General features: G+C 41.8%; 2 protein-coding genes across 2 annotated transcripts; both read left to right on the top strand.

Annotated features, from left to right (window-relative positions):
* Positions 1 to 16,299: 16,299 nt before the first annotated feature.
* On the top strand, positions 16,300 to 16,749 carry LOC147373885 (uncharacterized). Its single transcript, XM_086398396.1, has one exon. The coding sequence runs from the start codon at positions 16,300 to 16,302 to the stop codon at positions 16,747 to 16,749; it is 450 nt and encodes a 149-aa protein (XP_086254522.1).
* A 215-nt stretch (positions 16,750 to 16,964) lies between these two features.
* On the top strand, positions 16,965 to 19,945 carry TMEM229A (transmembrane protein 229A). Its single transcript, XM_086398395.1, has one exon. The coding sequence runs from the start codon at positions 16,990 to 16,992 to the stop codon at positions 18,085 to 18,087; it is 1,098 nt and encodes a 365-aa protein (XP_086254521.1). The 5' UTR covers positions 16,965 to 16,989; the 3' UTR covers positions 18,088 to 19,945.
* Positions 19,946 to 20,380: the final 435 nt, after the last annotated feature.

Genomic DNA, 20,380 nt, shown 5'->3' on the forward strand with positions numbered 1-20,380 from the left:
GCGCACGCACACACATGGACTGCAGCACACCAGGCTTCCGGGTCCTTCACTATATCCCAGAGTTTGTTCAAACTCATGCTCACTGATTTGGCAATGCCATCCAACCACCTCTTTTTCTGTCGTCAGCTTCTCCTGCCCTCAATCATTTATTGTGTACCTGCTATAAAACAGGAACTGGTCTAAGAACTTGGCAAAAATTAACCTGATTAATCTTAAGAAAAGGAAAAAGCTCTGAAATAGATACAAAACTAGTCTAACGCCCATTTTAGAGGGGCACCAAGGCAGTCAGGAACTTGCCCAAGGTCATATTACCGGGTAATGATGAAGCTAGAATTATAGCTTTCTAAAGAGCCTAAACTTCTAACCACTAAACTTCCCTAGCTTTTATCCACACTTAGTTATTTAATTATAGCCAGAGAGTCTGCACTGTGTCCTCTAAGTTGATGAAAATGACTTTTTGGATAGACTGTTAGGTTAAATAGATAAAACAGAGGCACAAAAATTCAGATTCCAAACTCTGAATTCAGAATCTTATGAAAGTTTGAATCCCAGTGAAGGAAAAGAGTTTGAATATTTAACAGACCTAGAAAGAAAAATGATTAAGAACTTACAGCAGCCAAATATCTAGGATCTAGGGTTCAACTGCTTAGAAAGCAAGTTTATTACTTCTAATGAGTCATTCACAAATCTTTAACAGAGTATGGGAAGAAAAGTTGAAGCAGAAGCAGGCAACTCTGAAATGTTCTCACTTTCTTGTGAGTCTGTAGGTTTTAGTGGGAAGATTGTAAATGAAGTGAATATAAGTGAAAAAGAATGTACATGGCTTTTATTTCTTGGCAACTTTTTCATTTATTAAGAGACATATAAAGATGCCCTATCAGGAAAGAGCTTCTGATTTTGCATTACCATAGTGTACAAGAGCTTCTCTAGTGGCTTAGTTGATAAAGAAACTGATTGCAGCGCAAGAGACCCAGGTTCAATCCATAGGTCGGGAAGGTCCTCTGGAGGAGGAAATGGTAACCCACTCCATTATTCTTGCCTGGAGAATTCCATGGACATAGGAGCCTGTGGTCTACAGCCTGCTGGGTTGCAAAGAGTTGGACACAACTGAGCATCTAGCAGTTCATTGTAGTATATAAAACTGGTTGCTCATTGTGGTTTTGATTTGCATTTTTCTGATAATGAGTGATGTTGAGCATCTTTTCATGTGTTTGTTAGCTATCTGTATGTCTTCTTTGGAGAAATGCCTATTTAGTTCTTTGGCCCATTTTCTGACTGGGTCGTTTATTTTTCTGGAATTATACAGAGTGAAGTAAGCCAGAAAGAAAAACACCAATACAGTATACTAATGCATATATATGGAATTTAGAAAGATGGTAATGATAACCCTGTATGCAAGACAGCAAAAGAGACACAGATGTAAAGAACAGTCTTTTGGACTCTGTGGGAGAGGGTAGGGGGATGATTTGGGAGAATGGCATTGAAACATGTATAATATCATATAAGAAACGAATCGCCAGTCCAGGTTCGATGCAGGATACAGGATGCTTGGGGCTGGTGCACTGGGATGACCCAGAGGGATGGTATGGGGAGGGAGGTGGGAGGGGTTTCAGGATTGGGAACACGTGTACACCTGTGGTGGATACATGTTGATGTATGGCAAAACCAATACAATATTGTAAAGTAATTAGCCTCCAAATAAAATTAAAAAAATTAAATAGAAACAAACTAAAAAAAAAACAAAAAACTGGTTGCTCATGTAGATTTTTAATCACTATCTTTGTTTAAAAAAAAAAAAGTTTATTAAACAAATATTTTGTTCAAATTTTGCCCAGGACAATAAAAATACAAATATTTGCTCTATCTTTTTAACACAGAGTAGCTGGAATACACAATGTGTTGTTGTAAGTAATAAATTGGATTCAGACTACAAAAAGCCTTGTCAACCACATTCTAAAGACTTGTGAAGTTTACATAGCAAATAGTGAGAGTAGAGAAAAGAGTCTGTATCTGAGGGACATTTCCCAAGAAGAACTGATAGTGAGTAAAGCAAAAGAAGAGCAGAGAGAATCTGCAAGGTAGATGGGTGGCAAAGCCATTATCCAAGTCTAAAGAACACAAATGGAGAACTTCCCTGGCAGTTCTGTGGTTAAGACTTTGCCTTCCAATGCAGGGGGTGCAGGTTCAATCCCTGGCCAGGAAGCTAAGATTCCACATGCCTCAGACCAAAGAAATAAAACATAAAACAGAAGCAATATTGTAACAAATTCAATAAAAGACTTTAAAAATGGTCCACATTAAAAAAAAAAAAACAACCTAAAGAAGAACAGGAATGGCAGAACAGACATCCTCTGAGTGATGCAATAACGAATGATGCAATAACTTCATTTTTTGAAATTTCAGTTGGTAGCACCTGTGGAACACCCAGGTGAAAGGAGCTGATTGAATCCTAGACATATAAATTGGCATTTGAAATGATAGCAATCATAGGAACGTTTATTTATTGCTAGATTCTGTACTAAGCATTTTGTACCCAAGAGGAGAAATTGCTAGCTGGTTTGAAATACCTGTCCTCTTTATCTCCATCCCCAGCAATATTCCCCTTCATTTATACTAAGAGAACTGCTTTATGGCTGGATATAAATCAGTACCTAGTTGCTTGGGAAAAACATTGTACCTCCCAATCTCCCTTGCTGATAGGGATGGATCATCTTGCAACTAAATTATGACCAAAGGGCTAGGAATGGAAGTGTTTTCAATAATCTTTTCTTTATCCTTCCTGATGGCTAGAATGCAGACAATGGACTTCCCTGGTGGTCCAGTGGCTAAGACTCTGCACTCCCAATGCAGGGGACCAGGGTTGGATCCCTGCTCAGACAGCTAGATCCTGGCACAGCCAAATTAAAAATAAATAAATACTCATGTTGATGTATGGCAGAAATCAAACCAATATTGTAAAGCAATTATCCTTCAATTAAAAATAAACAAAATTTTTTAAAAAGATTGCTAGAATAGACAAAATAGGCAAATACTTGGAAACGAAAGGCATACATAGTAGGGCAACCACATGAGATAGGACCTGGATACCAGAAACTGTATAATACTATATGATCCCAGACATCTACTGGAAATTATTCATAGGAGAGAAATAATTTGCCCCTTGTTTAGACTACTAATATTTGAGTGTTCTGCCTTTAAAACAAAACCAAATCATAACTAGGACATATACGTTATCTTTCCTAATCCTCATAACAACAGTGTAATCCCTATTTTTGAAGTGAGAAATGAGGCTAGGACAAGCGAAGAGAGAGGCTTACCCAAGGTCATTCAAAATGGAAGCAGCTGAACTAGGACTGAGTCCAAGCAATCTGATGGCAGAGGCCACACTCATTATCACCAAGCTTCAGAAAACCACCTAGCTCTCTTACCATTCCAGAGGCACTCCACACAGACAAAAATCAGATTTTCTTTTTTAAAAATTATTATAATACATGCAGAGCAAAGAGAGAAAAGAGCACATCCTTATTTTAAATAAGAATATATTTGATCAAAGTGTTGTTTCTAGCTTATATGTTTCCTCCTATTTTATGCGCTCATTTTCCCTTCTCCCCAGATAAAGACTTTGGAACTAACTTTCCCATGTTTATTTTATGACCCAGAAACATCTTATTAAAGTACATTGAAGACTCTTTTGCACACTCAATAACTGTGGGTCCTCATGTCTTTCTTTACAGTGAAGTCCCCAACTACATGAATTATTCCCACTGTAAATCTTTGAACAGTCTTTAATCCCCTCTCAGATTTTCACCTTCAAACTGTTGATGGTGGCAAATTTAGCAGCATATATGGCTTGAGAATGAGTTTTGCACAGCATTTCCTTTGTACCAGGCCAGGATTCACGCGTTAGCCCACCCATCATACTGAAGAGATTTAAATACTTGGTGAGTTAGGAGGTTCTTTCTGTTTTTCAAAGACAAAGAGGGCTTTGTGTGACCGCTGAAAAGCCACATGAATAACTTGAACACAAAGGGTTTGCCGATTACAATCTGTTCTTTATGTTTTCAGAGTTTGTATTTGGTTAACCATAATCCACTAAAAGTCTCCTGTGGACAAGGAGGCCATGGGAAAGAGTGGTGCAACAGCTTCTTTCTGGGACAGGCCCAGTGGAGCAGCAGACAGGAGGGGTGGACCCACCTGGGGAGGTAAATTCCGAGTGGGACCAGTGCCACTGTGTAGATGTGAGAAAGAGTAAGCTCAGAGAGTGCAGCTTGCTATTGCACACACCCAGACTGAGAAAGGAGATCTAGGCTACAGTGAAATTCTACAATGTTTATGTTAATTCATTTCCAGATATTTGGGTAAAAAAATCCAGCAAAGGGAAATGCCTCTTGGTAAGAAGGAGTATTCTTACAGGTAAAATTATTCTCGGTAGGATTTGGGAATGTTCCCTAAAGATGCTTCAGGGAAAATTAGACAGAAGGAGAAAGTCTTCAACACTATAAATTAATTTCAAGGAAGAAATAACCTCATGCGGTGAGAAACTAAAGGGGGTATCATTACATGCAAATAGAGAGATAATATGAAAGATGTGCAAGTTCTGGAGACACTATCATTAGAAACGATGTTTTATTTATTTGTTTAATATAGTGGTGGGAACATGAAATTCAGACCCAAAAGTCTTATGCATTGTACAAAGAATGAATCTCTCTAGTAAATAAGAACTATTGCCAATAAATTTTAAAAGGCCTCTCAGCTCAATGGAAAAGGATATGAACAGAAAAGGAAAGACAAATGGTTCTTCTATATTTAATATAATGCCCTCTGTATTTATAATATAATTAAAAATTAAAACTACAATGAGGTACTATTTTTTTCCCCATCAGATTGGCATACATCAAAAAGTATAATAAAGCACCATTGGCTAAATTGTGTGAAATAGATCATTTATAATTGCTGGTGGGAGTGCAATTGATGTACTTCTTCGGAGAACAATCTGGCAGTAACTAGCAAAATTACACACATATCATCCTTTCACTTAACACCTTCATTTCTTGGAATTTATCATTAATATATATACATATAATATCAAAGACTCGAATATCATCTTTCACACATGTGAGATTACAAGTGAAAGACTGATATTCAAGGCTTTGATATTGTAGCATTTTTTACTATGACAAAAGATTTGAAACTATTTAAATGACCATCGTAAGAGCCTCATTGGGTAATTAATGACTCACTCAAACAATGACATAGTATTTAGCCATTCAAAACAAAAACTAAAGATAAGTTCTTTATATATAGATTAAGTGTCGGGAGCCGCGTTAGGCATTACTGAGAAAATGGAGGCACGGCCCCAGCCCCCTCTCCTCATTCTGCAGGAACGGACCCAGGATGAAAGAGTTAGTGCTTGTGATTCTGACTTGTTTCTTCCTTTCTTCGTTGAGTTGGCTGGAAAGAATGTTAAGGTGCTTATTGTTCTTGAGAGAAGCATGAGAAAGCACAAAGCCTTCTGCAGTTGTGCCCAGAAAATAATCTATAAAGTAACCATTGACAATCGTTCAAAGATTTTTGCAAAGAATGTCCCAGGATGAGCAGGGGTAGGCCACAGCTTGAGGCCATGGAAAAGATTGTTATCTGATACCTGTTTGTGATGGGAATGTTTATGGCAAAGGAAGTTTGCTGAGTTTAGGGTTTAGGAATAATTAAGAATAGTTAGAAGCCTTTTTAGGAGATAGTGAGCTTAAGATACTAGGGGCAAGCAGGATTTAGAAAGATAAGAAATAAACTGAGGAATGTGGTATGCAGCCCAGACAAAGCATGAGTTACAATGTAATCACAAGTAAACAGAAATCTGAGAGAATCCATGAAGCAGGAACTATGTTTGAAGGGCAACAAGGAGACAATAATCTGGGTGAGGGGGAACTGAAAATGTCAAACCTCTGACCTAATGCTTTTGAAAAAGGATAAAAGAGAACCTGATGCTTGAAATAAACGTGTAGTCCCATACCTCCAGTCAGAGGCTACATCATTTCCTGCCGCTCATCCCTTCAGACTGATCCCCTGGCTGCTGGAGATGGACTCTGGCAATTAAGAATGCATAAAATAGTGAAGAAATGCACAAAGTTAATAGTGAAAAAAGTAAGGTGTAGAAAAAAGTGTACGGTATATTAAGGTCATCATAAAAAATGTTAAGGGGGCTTCTATTCACTTGTCTGTGCATAAAATATCTCAGGATGGCAGCCAAGGGACTCACACTAATAATATTGTCCCAAAGGAAAATGAGTGGATGGGAGACAGGTGTCAGAGGGAACGTTTCTCTTCATAGCTTTCTGTACCTTTTAAGTGTTGAAGATGTGAAAGTATTCAGTGTTTTTTAATAAAAGCTAAGTTCACAATCATCTAGGCTTGCACCCAGCTTTGCCAAGAGTTCTTTTAATTCTTGAAATACAATTTTCCTATTTTGGAATTTTCCTGTCAATAAATGGTATGTCTTGTCTATCACATATTATTTCAAGGAACAAATGATATAAATATGAAAGCATTGTATAAAGTATTATACAAATGCAATAAACCCACAAAACCCTGTGTTTACACATAATGGTAGTGATCGAGACTGGACCCCTGCTGTAAAACATATGATGATATTTCTAAAAGGTTTGAAGAAACTCAATGCTGAATGTTTAAGAATGTTACACAAATTCAAACTCATTTATGTGTTAACTGTTAAATTCTGGCTACTCAGAATGAGTTTTTTAGGCTTAAATACAAATAAGAATTCACTTTATGTCACACTGTATTCAAAAATAATTATGTGTAACTCAGACAATACATGTAGTGTACTAGGAAAACTTGTGATCTCAAAAAATTCTACTGTGAGGATTTGCTTAGAAGGGGGAGAACTTTTGTAGAAAAAACAAGTATCCCAATTATGAGAGTTCAAGTGTATAAATGCTGATTTCCATATAGATTTCTTCAAGCAAATTAGAGATACCAAGGGAACATTTCATGCAAAGATGAGCTCGATAAAGGACAGAAATGGTATGGACTTAACAGAAGCAGAAGATATTAAGAGGTGGCAAGAATACACAGAAGAACTGTACAAAAAAGATCTTCACGACCAAGATAATCACAATGGTGTGATCACTCACCTAGAGCCAGACATCCTGGAATGTGAAGTCAAGTGGACCTTAGAAAGCATCACTACGAACAAAGCTAGTGGAGGTGATGGAATTCCAGTTGAGCTATTTCAAATCCTGAAAGATGATGCTGTAAAAGTGTTACACGCAATATGCCAGCAAATTTGGAAAACTCAGAAGTGGCCACAGGACTAGAAAAGATCAGTTTTCATTCCAATCCCAAGGAAAGGCAATGCCAAAGAATGCTCAAACTACCGCACATTTGCACTCATCTCACATGCTAGTAAAGTAATGCTCAAAATTCTCTAAGCCAAGCTTCAGCAATACATGAACCATAAACTTCCAGATGTTCAAGCTGGTTTTAGAAAAGGCAGAGGAACCAGAGATCAAATTGCCAACATCTGCTGGATCATCTAAAAAGCAAGAGAGTTCCAGAAAAACGTCAATTTCTGCTTTATTGACTATGCCAAAGCCTTTCACTGTGTGGATCACTATAAACTGTGGAAAATTCTGAAAGAGATGGGAATACCAGACCACCTGCCTGCCTCTTGAGAAACCTATATGCAGGTCAGGAAGCAACAGTTAGAACTGGATATGGAACAACAGACTGGTTCCAAATAGGAAAAGGAGAACGTCAAGGCTGTATATTGTCACCCTGTTTATTTAACTTCTATGCAGAGTACATCATGAGAAACGCTGGGCTGGAAAAAGCACAAGCTGGAATCAAGATTGCCAAGAGAAATATCAATAACCTCAGATATGCAGATGACACCATCCTTATGGCAGAAAGTGAAGAGGAACTAAAAAGCCTCTTGATGAAAGTGAAAGAGAAGAGTGAAAAAGTTGACTTAAAGCTCAACATTCAGAAAACGAAGATCATGGCATCCGGTCCCATCACTTCATGGGAAATAGATGGGCAAACAATGGAAACAGTGTCTGTCAGGCTTTACTTTCTGGGGCTCCAAAATCACTGCAGATGGTGATTGCAGCCATGAAATTAAAAGATGCTTACTCCTTGGAAGGAAGGTTATGACCAATCTGGATAGCATATTGAAAAGCAGAGACATTACTTTGCCAACAAAGGTCTGTCTGGTCAAGGCTATGGTTTTTCCAGTAGTCATGTATGGATGTGAGAGTTGGACTGTGAAGAAAGCTGAGTGCAGAAGAATTGATACTTTTGAACTGTGGTGTTTGAGAAGACTCTTGAGAGTCCCTTGGACTGCAAGGAGATCCAACCAGTCCATTCTAAAGATCAGCCCTGGGTGTTCTTTGGAAGGAATGATGCTAAAGTTGAAACTCCAGTACTTTGGCCACCTCATACAAAGAGTTGACTCATTGGAAAAGACTCTGATGCTGGGAGGGATTGGGGGCAGGAGGAGAAGGGGACAACAGAGGATGAGATGGCTGGATGGCATCACTGACTTGATGGACGTGAGTTTGAGTGAACTCCGGGAGTTGGTGTTGGACAGGGAGGACTGGCATGCTGCAATTCATAGGGTCACAAAGAGTCGGACACGACTGAGTGAGTGAACTGAAGTGAACTGAACTGAACTGAAAGAGAAATAAATATCCCATATACATTCTAGAATGGGAATGCCAAGTAGGACTCATTTTTCTTGCCAACTCCTATGGCCTGGTGATGTCTTCCCATATCACTCTGTTACACAGAGTTCTAAGGCAAAGTCTAGACTTACTAGGAAAATAGCACAATAATTATGTCTGCCTCATACATAAGACTGAGGAAGGGTAGGAGACACAGTCACACTCGCTTGCATGTTTCCCTGTGCTTCCCCTTCTTTCTTCCTTTATATCCTATCCCTCTATAATTTCCCACAGAAAGATTTCTAGGTAAGATAGTTACATTATAGAAGGATTTGTAAAGCTTGATACTAATGCAAGGAAGCGATGATCTCCTAGATCATCCTCTAGATGATCCCCTAGAATTCCTTAGCAGCAGGAAAGAATGAAGAAATGGAAGAAGAGCTTGTCTGGAGCTTAGTTAATGTTTTTAGCTCTGATTGTTAAATTAAAATGTGTAAGAGTAGGCAAGGTACACATGACCTAGTTGATATCCACATAACTAGATTTTATTTACATACAATGGTTTTTCTAGTAGTCATGTACAGATGTAAGAGTTGGACCATAAAGAAGGCTGAGCACCAGAGAATTCATGCTTTCGAACTGTGTTGCTAGAGAAGACTCTTGTGAGTCCCCTTGGACTGCAAAGAGATTAAACCAGTCAATCCTAAAGGAAATCAACCCTGAATATTCATTGGAAGGACTGATGATGAGACTGAAACTCTAATAATTTGGCCACCTGACGTGTAGAGATGACTCATTGGAAAAGACCCTGATGTTGGGAGGGGTTGAGGGCAGGAGGAGAAGGGGACAAGAGAGGATGAGATGGTTGGATAGCATCACGGACTCAATGGACAAGAATCTGCAAAAAGCAAACAAACAAAAAAAGAATCTGCGCAAACTCTGGGAGATAGTGAAGGAAAGAGAAGCCTGGTGTAGTCCATGGGGTTGCAAGAGTCAGACAGGACTTAGCAACTGACAACAACAAATCAAAGAAGTTTGTGAATTGCCAAAATAGCAGTTCATTTCAAACAGTATGAGAATCCACAGATGTCAAAAGAAAGATGATCTCTTTCTCTGTGTAAGTTTCTACGCTAGGAGCTACAAGAACATAGACAATATTTGTGAGTCAAATGAGTTTTCAAAATGACAAAACATAGACATGAGATATCTTGAAAAATTCAGTTTAACAGAGCAGGACATGATGAAACTTTATGGTGACTTATCGGCAACTGAAATACTTCGGGCAGGTATACCCAGGCCTTGCTCTGAGGAGGGTATCAACATGCTTAGGCCTTAGAGAATGGATGGGATTTACCGAAATAAGAGAGGTTTGGGGGAAGGTTATTGAAGGTGAGTGGAAGAAACAAGATTGAAAAAATAGGTCACTATGTCCTCCTGATGATCAAGTGAAGGAGCTTATCTTTCCTGTTGTAAATAACAGAAATTATTTGAAGGTTTTTGATCAGGGCAAAGAAATTTTCAAAGTAGATGGAGGTTATGCTGATAGCCATATCCAAGGTTGACTGAAGGAGGATAAAGAAACATGGGCTGGTATGTCAGTTAGTGGATTATTGGAATAGTCCTGGCCAATACAGTAGAGGTCTAGAAGGGGCTGACAGGACTGAAATTGGAATGGAGGCAACAAACAATGAAAATGTTTACAAGAGACATTGAAGAGTAAAATGTGTGTGTGTGCTCAATCCTGTCCATCTCTTTTGAGACCCCATAGACCACAGCCTGCCAGGCTCTTCTGTCCATGGGATTTTTCAGACAAGAATACTGGAGTGGGTTGCCATTTCCTCCTCCATGGGAGGACTGGACTGTGTCTCCTGTGTCTCCTGCATTGGCAGGTGGATTCTTTACCACTGATCACCTCGGGAGCCCAAAGTGTGAAATAGGTAAGGCCTAATCACTGCTACACTTTCACTTTTCACTTTCATGCATTGGAGAAGGAAATGGCAACCCACTCCAGTGTTCTTGCCTGGAGAATCCCACGGACGGGGGAACCTGGTAGGCTGTTGTCTATGGAGTCCCATGGAGTCGGACACGACTGAAGTAACTTAGCAGCAGCAGTAGCAGCAATCACTGCTAGGGCTTCCAAGTGGCTCAGTGGTAAAGAATCTGCCTCCCAAGCAGGAGACTTAGGTTTGATCCCTGGGTCAGGGTGATCCCCTGTAGAAGGGAATGGGTACCCACCCCACTATTCTCAGCTGAAAAATTCCATAGACAGAGGAGCCTGGCAGACTACAGTCCACGGGCTCACAAAAAGTCAGACACAACTAAGTAACTAAACAACAAGGATCACTGCTGAATATGAAGGCTGAGAGATATTAATGAATCAAGGCAGTATACTGGGAGAACAGGAAGACCCTTTTCCCAAGTAAGAGTCAGATCTCCCTTCTAGGTGAGCAAGAGACTTAGTGCTATTTTTCTGTCATAACAGTTATTATTCAGTTTTGCAGTCTCCCTTTATCTACCTCTCTCACCAGACAGTGAGCTGCTTGAGGGTAAAAACCATGCTTTAGTTGCGCTACCTCTGACACAGAGGTTTTTGTATGTGTACAAAAATGAAAGAAAGGCAGTGGGGAAGGAAGAATTTGTTTCAGAGGGCGAGATAAGTGGTGGACATCTATACATGGAGAGGTGGGAGTAACAGTGTATCATTCAAAATACTGCATTTATATTTTACTTAATCATATTAGATTTTTCTCAAAGAATATCTTTATTACCATCCACTCAGACAATACAACCCATGGTATGGCACACCCCAAACATCCATTCTCAAAACCGAGATTCCACCATAAGGCCAACCTCCCAGCAGCCATGACTTCCTAGTCCCATCAGAGGGAAACATTTATTCTACAAAAGTTCAAAGGTTTCAGCAAGGTTTCTGGAGACCTACTTAATAGCAATCAACAAAGCCTTAAAATGTACTTAACTTTGACCCTCCAATTGGATGTTGTAATATATCCTAAGTAAATAAACATGGCTACATGAAAAAGATGATCATGATAAATTAAAATGATAATATAAAAGAGATGACAGTCAGACAGAAGCTCATAACAGCAAGAGTGTTTTGAAACAACCCTAACAAGCCCCAAATTGGAGACTGGCTAAACGCATCTCCACATTCTGGCTAAACAAATTATGGAATATCTATACAAAAGAATTCTCTGTCATCATGACTGATGATGTAGCAGACTATCAAATGGAAAGATACTTCCTAGTCAGTAAGTGACAAAGCAAACTACAAATTACAAAAGGAATGCATAATATAACCTCTTTTGGGTGATAGCATAATGTTGTTGAAAGGCTCCATACTAAAATATTAACAGTAGTTATCCATGGATTGTGGTATCATAGGTGATACATATTTATTTTTACTTTTATTTCCAATGTCTTTAATAGACAACTATATCTTTTATAAAACACTATAAAGTCCAAAAGGACACAGACTTTGTCATATTCATTTCTGTATGTCCAAGACACAGCACAATATATTGCTCAGAAGTGTTCCAATGCTATTTGTTGAAGGAAGAAAAATATATTTAAATACATTTTTGTGTGCTTTGTTTTGTTTCTTTTTTGGCCACATGGAGAGGCATACGGAATCCTACTTTCTCAACTACTGATCACACCCACATCCCCTGCATTGTAAGCAGGGAGTCTTAACCACTGGATCACCAGGAAATTCCCCTAAATACATGTTTCTGTTTAGCTGCTGCTGCTCTTGAGTCATTAAGTCCTGTCTGACTCTTTGTGACCCCATGGACTATAGCCCACCAGGCTCCTCTGTCCATGGCATTTCCCAGGCAAGAATACTGAAATGGGTTGCCATTTCCTACTCCAGGGGATCTTACCCACCCAAGGATCAAACACACATCTCCTGCATTGCTAGGCGGATTCTTTACCACTGAGCTATCGAGGAAGCCCCAGATTAGAGTAACCATGAACAGGGGTGAAACATCTGGAACAGCAGGAAGTGGTATTGCTGAATTTCAGTCAGAAACATGCACTAAGCATTCACAGGAATATGTTTGCATTCCATACTCATTTTCCTATAATCTAACTCCATCTATTCTTGCATAAGTACCAGAAAGTAACCCATTCCACATAGCCACATTTGTCCAAATAAAGTCATTTACTAATTTGCAAAGGAATCCAGAAGGAAAGAAGGGTAAAATAAATAAGTGAATTACAGAGAGGAAAAAAAGCATAAAAAATGACTGTGTAGATTGATGATTAAAACAAAAAGCATGATAACAAAAGGGAGAGAGTAACTAGCGAGGAGTTAATTTACCAGTCACTGGATTGGCAAATTAATACTCACTGGAACTACAAACAGATGGATCTCTTTTCTTACTAAACCTGCAATTTCAACTTATTCGAGATGGCTTCAATATGAAAATATAGGAAGTAAGACAGTATAGCACAAATGAACTTTAGGTTCAAATGGAAACAACTTCCCAGCTTGGCTTTTAGCTTATTAGCTGAAATACTGGAGAAGCAAATTTTCTGCAACTTAGCTTTCACATATGTTTTAAAAAATAAGAGAAACAGTGTACAAAGTATTGATATGCGAAGCGGACAGCTGCCAATAAAGGACTCAAGAGGTGGTATCCATTAACTGTGATCATTTATGTTACCAATAATCCACTAATCAATGTAAGGGAATATTATTATTCAAAAGAAGCTACTTCCTTAAAAAAAAAAAAAAGGAATTAACTGGAATAGGGAAAATAGTCTCCCAGGTGCACTTAAGGTAAGGCACATGCAGGCAGGCACAGATTATACACAGGAAGTATTTCTGATTTGACTCTGCTCAAGGTGAAATTTTATTTTTTAAGCAAGCTTTATCAAAACAACTTACTGCTTTCTTGTCAAGCTTTATGAATTAAAAGAGTTTATTCCAAGACTGTTCCTTGGGAGCCCCACTCAAGGAAATCCCACTCTCAGCCTTCCTGGTATAAACTAGGAGCTCCAAGAAATTCCTGGGACAAAAAAGAAGGGCTGAAATTAAAATTAACAATATAAAGGGACATAAAAAAGCCAGCAGGAAGAAGTACAAAGAGAAACTTTCCTGATACTCATGTGATTCCCCTGTTAGAATATTAGAAAAGAGGAGTAAAAGGAATACAGTTAAAAAGAAGCAGCTTTAAAAAGAAGGCATATATTAATAATAGAACAACAGGGCAGGTTTCTATGATGATTCCCTAACAATGTTATATTCAAAAAAGTTTATGAGCTTTTATTCAATCTTTCTGTGTTTGGCAACAAGCAATAATAATCACCTCTGTTTAAGCCATGTATAGAAAAAAATTCTTTAATTTGGAACTTTAGTATACTATACAAGAAATTAGGAAAGAAGAGATTATATAAAATAAATGAAACTGTAGAAATAAACATTCAAATTTTTCACAAATATAGGAATACAGGAATTCCCTGGTGGTCCAGTGGTTAAGACTTGCTGCTTTCATTACCTGTCTGGGTTCCATCCCTGGTTCATGGTTGGGGAACTAAGATACCACAAGCTGCAAGATATGGCCAAAAAATATATATATATATATAGTTATTTTTTTTTAAATATATAGTATACAGATCTGGTATTACTGAATTGTCAATCAACCTCCCTCCCCTTCCCCCACCCTTTACCCATACTGAGGATGAGTGTCATTTCAGAACTCAATGTCAGTCCTGTTTCTTTTATTTTCTTTATCTGTCCTTACTTAAATCATTCCCTTCTTGAATTTCAAATTGGTCCTCACAATTAGATTGTGCAAACCCAAGACCATACACTACCGACAGTTTATTGTCTACAAGGTATGACTTTATTTAACTGTCTTCACTAGCATGACTTTACTATTCTCTTCCTCAACACAGTATTACTATTCCAGGAAGCTTTCCCCAGGGAGATAAAAAAAAGGTTACTATTTATTCTCAACATTTTTGAAACCCTCACCTCACACCTTCACCTTGCTGTGTATAACAAACCTAAACTATTATATCAAAATTGTTAACCAATTCTAACCAAGCCCTTGTATTGAAAGACCCATCCTCAACTAGACTCTAAAAATCTCCTAAGTAGCCCAACATTGTCCTCCCCAGGCTCCCCCCATGGCTCAGAGGTGAAGAATCCACCTGCAATGCAGGAGCCACAGGAGATTCAGTTCCATCCCTGGGTCAGAAGATTCCCTGGAGGAGGGCATGGCAACCCACTCCAGTATTCTTGCCTGGAGAATCCCATGGACAGAGGAGACTGGTGGGCTATAGTCCATAGGGTGGGAGATTCAGACAGGGATAAAGCAATTTAGCATGCATGCAGGTCCTCCCCACTCCAAGATGTTATTAAGACTTTGTCAAGATTCAGAAATTTCTTGCCATGGCAAGCAACAAACTCAGCTCTGCTTTAGCAAAGCTAAATGTTGGTGGCAAAGCAAAGCTAAATGTTGGTGGTATATCTAGGGAGCCAGCATTCACTGTATTTGCTCAGGCCTTTGGGCAGCTAACTCTATTTCAAAACAGGTTTGACGTGCCTGCTAGCTGATGATTCAGTCCCTAGCATGACAGCATCCACTCTCTGACTTTTGACAGCTGTCAAAAGAAATCTACGAAGTAACCACATTTTAGTCAAGCTTATAAAAACCCGTCAGAACTTTAGCCTTACTCAAGTGTCAACACCACCTTAAAACGTGTCTCCTCACCACACTTATTTCTCTGTCTTCCTTAATTTGCCAACAATTTAGCAACCACAGATTGTAAGGTTGAAATGAGGAAGGGGAGAGAACGAAGAGAATTTGCTTTAAAAATGGAGGAACTACCTCAGAATTTTAATTTTCCCAAAGGGGGGGGGGATTCCCCAGAAAGCTTTCCAGCCAGGAAACATCTGAACTCCTTACAAATTAGAACTCTTACCTAGTTTCCGCCTAGACACGATTTGTGGGCTTTTTTTCTTTTCTTTTTTTTTCCTGGGTGTGGGGGGGGGGGGGGGGCGGTGGAGTTGTCAGTATAAGTTACCTGGAAGGTTATCTCCAATTCTAAGCCTGATTCAAAATTGGAGAAAAAGCGGTGGAACACATCAAAATTCTGGGTTCTTCCCACCCTCTCCACCTCCAAAAGAAAAGAAAAAACGAATTCCTGCTCTGCTCTCTATTTCACTCTCCATTTCTGCGTTGACCTAGTTCTGCAAGGAGAAAATTCGGCACCGGGATGTGCCAATACGAGCAAAGGTACTATTCCGGATTTAAAATAAAGCAGTGCCTGACCCTACTGACCTCCAATCATTTTATAACTTCTGGGGGACTCAGGCCCCTGGACTGGAGCAAACAAACCGCTGCAGGAGAGACTGACAAAGCGGACCAGGCCCCAGGGCAACATTCCCCACTACAGGGAACCGCCGGGGGCCGGCCGGCCGGCCTGGAGTCTGCGGTTTATCCTCAGTGACTGGGACACAGCTGGCTTTGAAAAAGGACATTAAATATACAACACCACAGTTTGGTCTCGGGCGCAGCCTCTGGTCGGTGGCGCCTCGCCATTCCTCTTCGCCAGCCAGGCCCTGGCCCCGGTCCCCTAGATAAAACGGATGCCCACGGGCCCGCAGTCACACCTGTTAGGTGTTTCTCCGCGCGATGCCTCCGCCCCAGCCAAGCCTCCTGCCCGGACAGGGAGCCGGGTGCAGAGCGGGGGACGCGAAGGGAGACGCAGGGCCGGGCCTTCCCCAGCGGACTCCGCGGGGCTCCGCGCTCAGGGCTGGGGCGGGGAGGGAGGGGGCAGCGAAGGCGGGAGAGGTCGGTCTACCCAGGCCGAGAGGGCCATGGGGAGGGCCGGGGGAAGGGGCGTCGCTGCTCGCGTTACGCTTCCACAGCCTGCAGCAGAGGCGGCGGGGCTGAGCCGCGGAGGAGATGGGGTTTGCACCAGCGTCTGCATTTCTCCTCGCAGCCCCGGCGCCACCGCCCCTCGCCGGGCCTCGGCGCCCGATAGGCCGCGCAGGGTGAGCGCGGGCGCCGGCCGGCGGCACCTCGCCGAGGACTAGAGGCGAGGGCGCCGCGGGGTCGCGGAGGGGGGACTCCGCGAGCAGGGCGGCCCGCGCGTCCCCGGATCGCAGCAACTCCGGCCGCCGCCGGGCCGCGGCAGGGACGGAGCTCCCCGCGCGCCCCCCGGGGGCCAGCAGCGGCCGGAGGGCGGCGCGGGGCTCGGCTCCTCCGCCCAGCAGCTCGGCGCACCCGGCGGCGGTGGCGGCGTGGGATCGGGCGCCCGGGCAGCCTCCGAGCCGATGGCCGGCAGCGACGCGAACGACGAGGGTCCCGCGCGGAGGGGCGGCGCGGCGAGGCGTCCGGGGGCCCCAGGAGGGCGGGGAAGCGAGGCTGCCGCCAGCTGCCCTGAGCCGCTGTCCACTGCTGAAGCGCCGGCCGAGGGCGCCGTGCTGCCGGCTTGGATGCGCCTCTACTTCTACGGGATGCACGGGGTCACCCTGGACGTGCTCCTGTCCGCGGCGCACCGCTTCGCTCGCCGTCCGGACCTCCGGATGCTGGGCTTCTCCTCGCCTTACCGTTGCCTCCTGCACTCGCTCACCCACTTAGCCCTGGAGAAAGTCTACCTGCAGCAGCGGCGCTGCCCCAGCGCCTTCGTCTTCAATTTCCTCCTCTACCCCTCGGCCCACGTGGGGTTGCAGACCCTGGCGGGAGCGCTGCTCCGCCGGGTCGGCGGGCCGGGGGGCGCAGCGGCGCCGGGGGCGCTGGACTTGGCCCTGCAGTACGTGCTGGCGCTCTACCACTGCCAAGTGTTTCTGAAGCGCTTCCTGCACTTGCGGTACCAGCGGCGGCAACAGCTGCGGGGCGCGCCCCCCGCCCCTGCGGGCGCCCGGGCCCCAGCGACAGCCGGTGGTCGGCGGCGGCGACCTCGCGGTCCCAGGGGCGCCGGGGGAGCCCCCAACCAGGGGCTGCCGGACCTGCTCCGCTTCCTTTTCTTCGGAATGCACGGTTTTTTGGATGAGATCTTCTTCACCTTCTTCTTTAACCTGCTGGGGCCCGGGGACGGGACGAGCAGCGGCCACACGTCGCTCTGGTCCTTCTTTATGTACGGCAGCTGCAGTTTTGTGGTGGAAAAGCTCTATTTCCACCTCCACTACAGTCGGGGCTGGGGCACCTGGAAGCGAGTACCCTTCTACGTGATCTTCATCTACGCGTGGGAGTTGTTCTGGGGCCTGGGACTCCGCACTTGGGGCGCCTGTTCCTGGGACTATTCTCACTATCCGCTCAATTTCATGGGCCTTATCACGCTGATGTATTTACCTGGTTGGATATTCCTTAGTGTGTACCAGGACCTACTTTCCAATGTGTTGTGGCGGGTGCAATACGTACCATCTAACTAAGACCAAAAAAAGGGGGCACTGGATTCTCATGAATGAAGGCGATTTATTTTTACACAATAAAACGGAGGGATTTTTGTGTTTTTTTAGCCTTTTAATTTTTATACCTTTTACTAAACTTTACCACCAACCTGTTTTATTCGACATTTTAGTTTTTCTATTGGCAACGTATGCATAATACGATAATACTTTGAAATATTGCTGGAAATGTAACTCTAAGTACTTAACTCATCAATATTTTAAAACCCTCACTAGTCCAAACAGCAAACCATCATACCTTAACCTCAGAAAGCTGTAGTATTCACTTATTTGCACTTATTTGGCGTAGGTGGGTGATAGTTACTAATTTTTTTTTTTTTTTTTAAGTAAGGAAGTTCTTCAACTCAGACACCAGTGATTTTTCCAAGATTCGGGGAGGTTTTCTGATTTAATGATTTGTTTACTTTCCTTTTGGAAAAGGCAATGGCAACCCACTCCAGTACTCTTGCCTGGAGAATCCCATGGACGGAGAGCCTGGTAGGATGCAGTCCATGGGGTCACTAAGAGTCGGACACGACTGAGCGACTTCACTAGCAACTTCACTTACTTTCCTTTTAATCCAATGTCATTTTAATTTCCTGCCATGTTTGCCAGTGACTGCTGAAATCCAGTGTCTTGTACTTCTGAAACTACAATTAATAGCTTTTAAAGTGCCTCTGTATAGCACACAAATGAAAAGAAGCTGACAAATTTGAAAACACACCCTATGAATCGATTTTTAGATAAGGAATCTTTTTTAGCAACTCAGACAGGTAACACTGTGTTAAGATATTGATCTCCTTCCTGGAAATGATTGCTTTCCAATGTGGATTAGCCTTGAACGCCAAATGTGTTAACTTTAATCAGATCCTGTGTTATCTTTGGCTGTAAATTTTAGTCCTTATGCAATCATGTAAAATGTCTACCTTACATGTGCAAGGGCCATGCAAAATTATACCATCCTTAATAGTGTTCTAACCCTAAGGACTCTTTTCTATATGGAGTTTCAAGAGTAAAAGCAATCCCATGGAATAAAATGAACTAGAATATTCACCCTAATTGTATTAGCCCTAATTGTTTTCAGAGGATACAGATATGTGTTTTCAGCCTATTTCTGCCATGGCTCACTTGTAAACATTTTTCCGTTTCCTTTGGGTCCCCTACAGAGTTCTTGGATTAAAGTCCAATGTAGTTATGTGCATTATAAATCAATGATAGCTCTTTGGTGACTTGTTCTTAAAGTTTGGAAGCTCCAAGTTAAATAAGATGATGTGAACCATTTGAGAAATCATGGCTAATCAATTAATAATGTACTTTAAATTTGTTTACTGTGTTTTTATTATATTTAGAAAAGACAAGTAGAATTGAGTATAGCTCATCCAAGGATGACTAATACCTTCTTAGTTTTTGTTATAAAGATAATTAGGAAAGCTTGGAGTGTATACAAATTAATATATATTCCTATTCAAGTTGTTAGCTTGTCTATACTGTAAAAGGGCTTCCCATGTGGCACTAGTGGTAAATAACCTACCTGCCAATGCAGGAGGCAAAAGAGATGTGGGTTCGATCCCTGGGTTGGGAAGATCCCCTGGAGTAGGGCATGGCAACCCACTCCAGTATTCTTGCCTGGAGAATCCCATGAGCAGAGGAGCCTGGCAGGCTACAGTCCATAGGTCACAAAGAGTTGGACATGATGAACAACTAACACTTTCACTTCACAGCAGAACTGTTGGGAGATCAGCTCAATTCTGCTTCTCCTCTCCTCTGTCACACTGATTGTTTTAGCCAGTCAAAGCTTGAGTAGAAACTGTTGGAAGTAATTAAATGTTTGCAGAGAATAAAAGTGTCACTTTGTGGAAAAGATTTCTGAAAACCTGGGGAGAAAAATAAAATGTAAATATAGACACTAAAGTTAGTCAGATGCTGGACAAAATATTTGTAATTCAAATCTGTCACATGTGCATGAGTCGAAGTTAAGTGTGGCATGGCTCCACACCATGCATTCCAGTGAAGTCATAACCAAATCCACAGCTTCTGGACTACTGGCTAAATGTATGTATTCACCCTTCTGTCATTTACATGCTGCTCCTTCAGCTTGCTTAAACTGCTAACCAGGATTCTCAGGCCAAACTCATCAAAAAAGCTTGCTATTTTGTTTGTTTTGCTTTTAATGTTAATCCTATTTAAAGAAAAGTTCAAGATTTTTCATTGATTCAATTCATTCAAGAAATAGTTATTGTGAGCCTGCTATTTTTCAGGCATTTGCCTGGACTCTGTG

This window comes from Bos grunniens, chromosome 4 (genome assembly GCF_055505025.1).
Source record: "Bos grunniens cultivar Pamir isolate PY7600 chromosome 4, Bosgru_T2T1.0, whole genome shotgun sequence".
NCBI classification, from domain to species: Eukaryota; Metazoa; Chordata; class Mammalia; order Artiodactyla; family Bovidae; genus Bos; species Bos grunniens.

Bases quoted from the DNA above. Each gene is read 5' to 3' on its own strand.
- LOC147373885 (XM_086398396.1), top strand. From the start codon at position 16,300: ATGCCCACGGGCCCGCAGTCACACCTGTTAGGTGTTTCTCCGCGCGAT.
- TMEM229A (XM_086398395.1), top strand. From the start codon at position 16,990: ATGGCCGGCAGCGACGCGAACGACGAGGGTCCCGCGCGGAGGGGCGGC.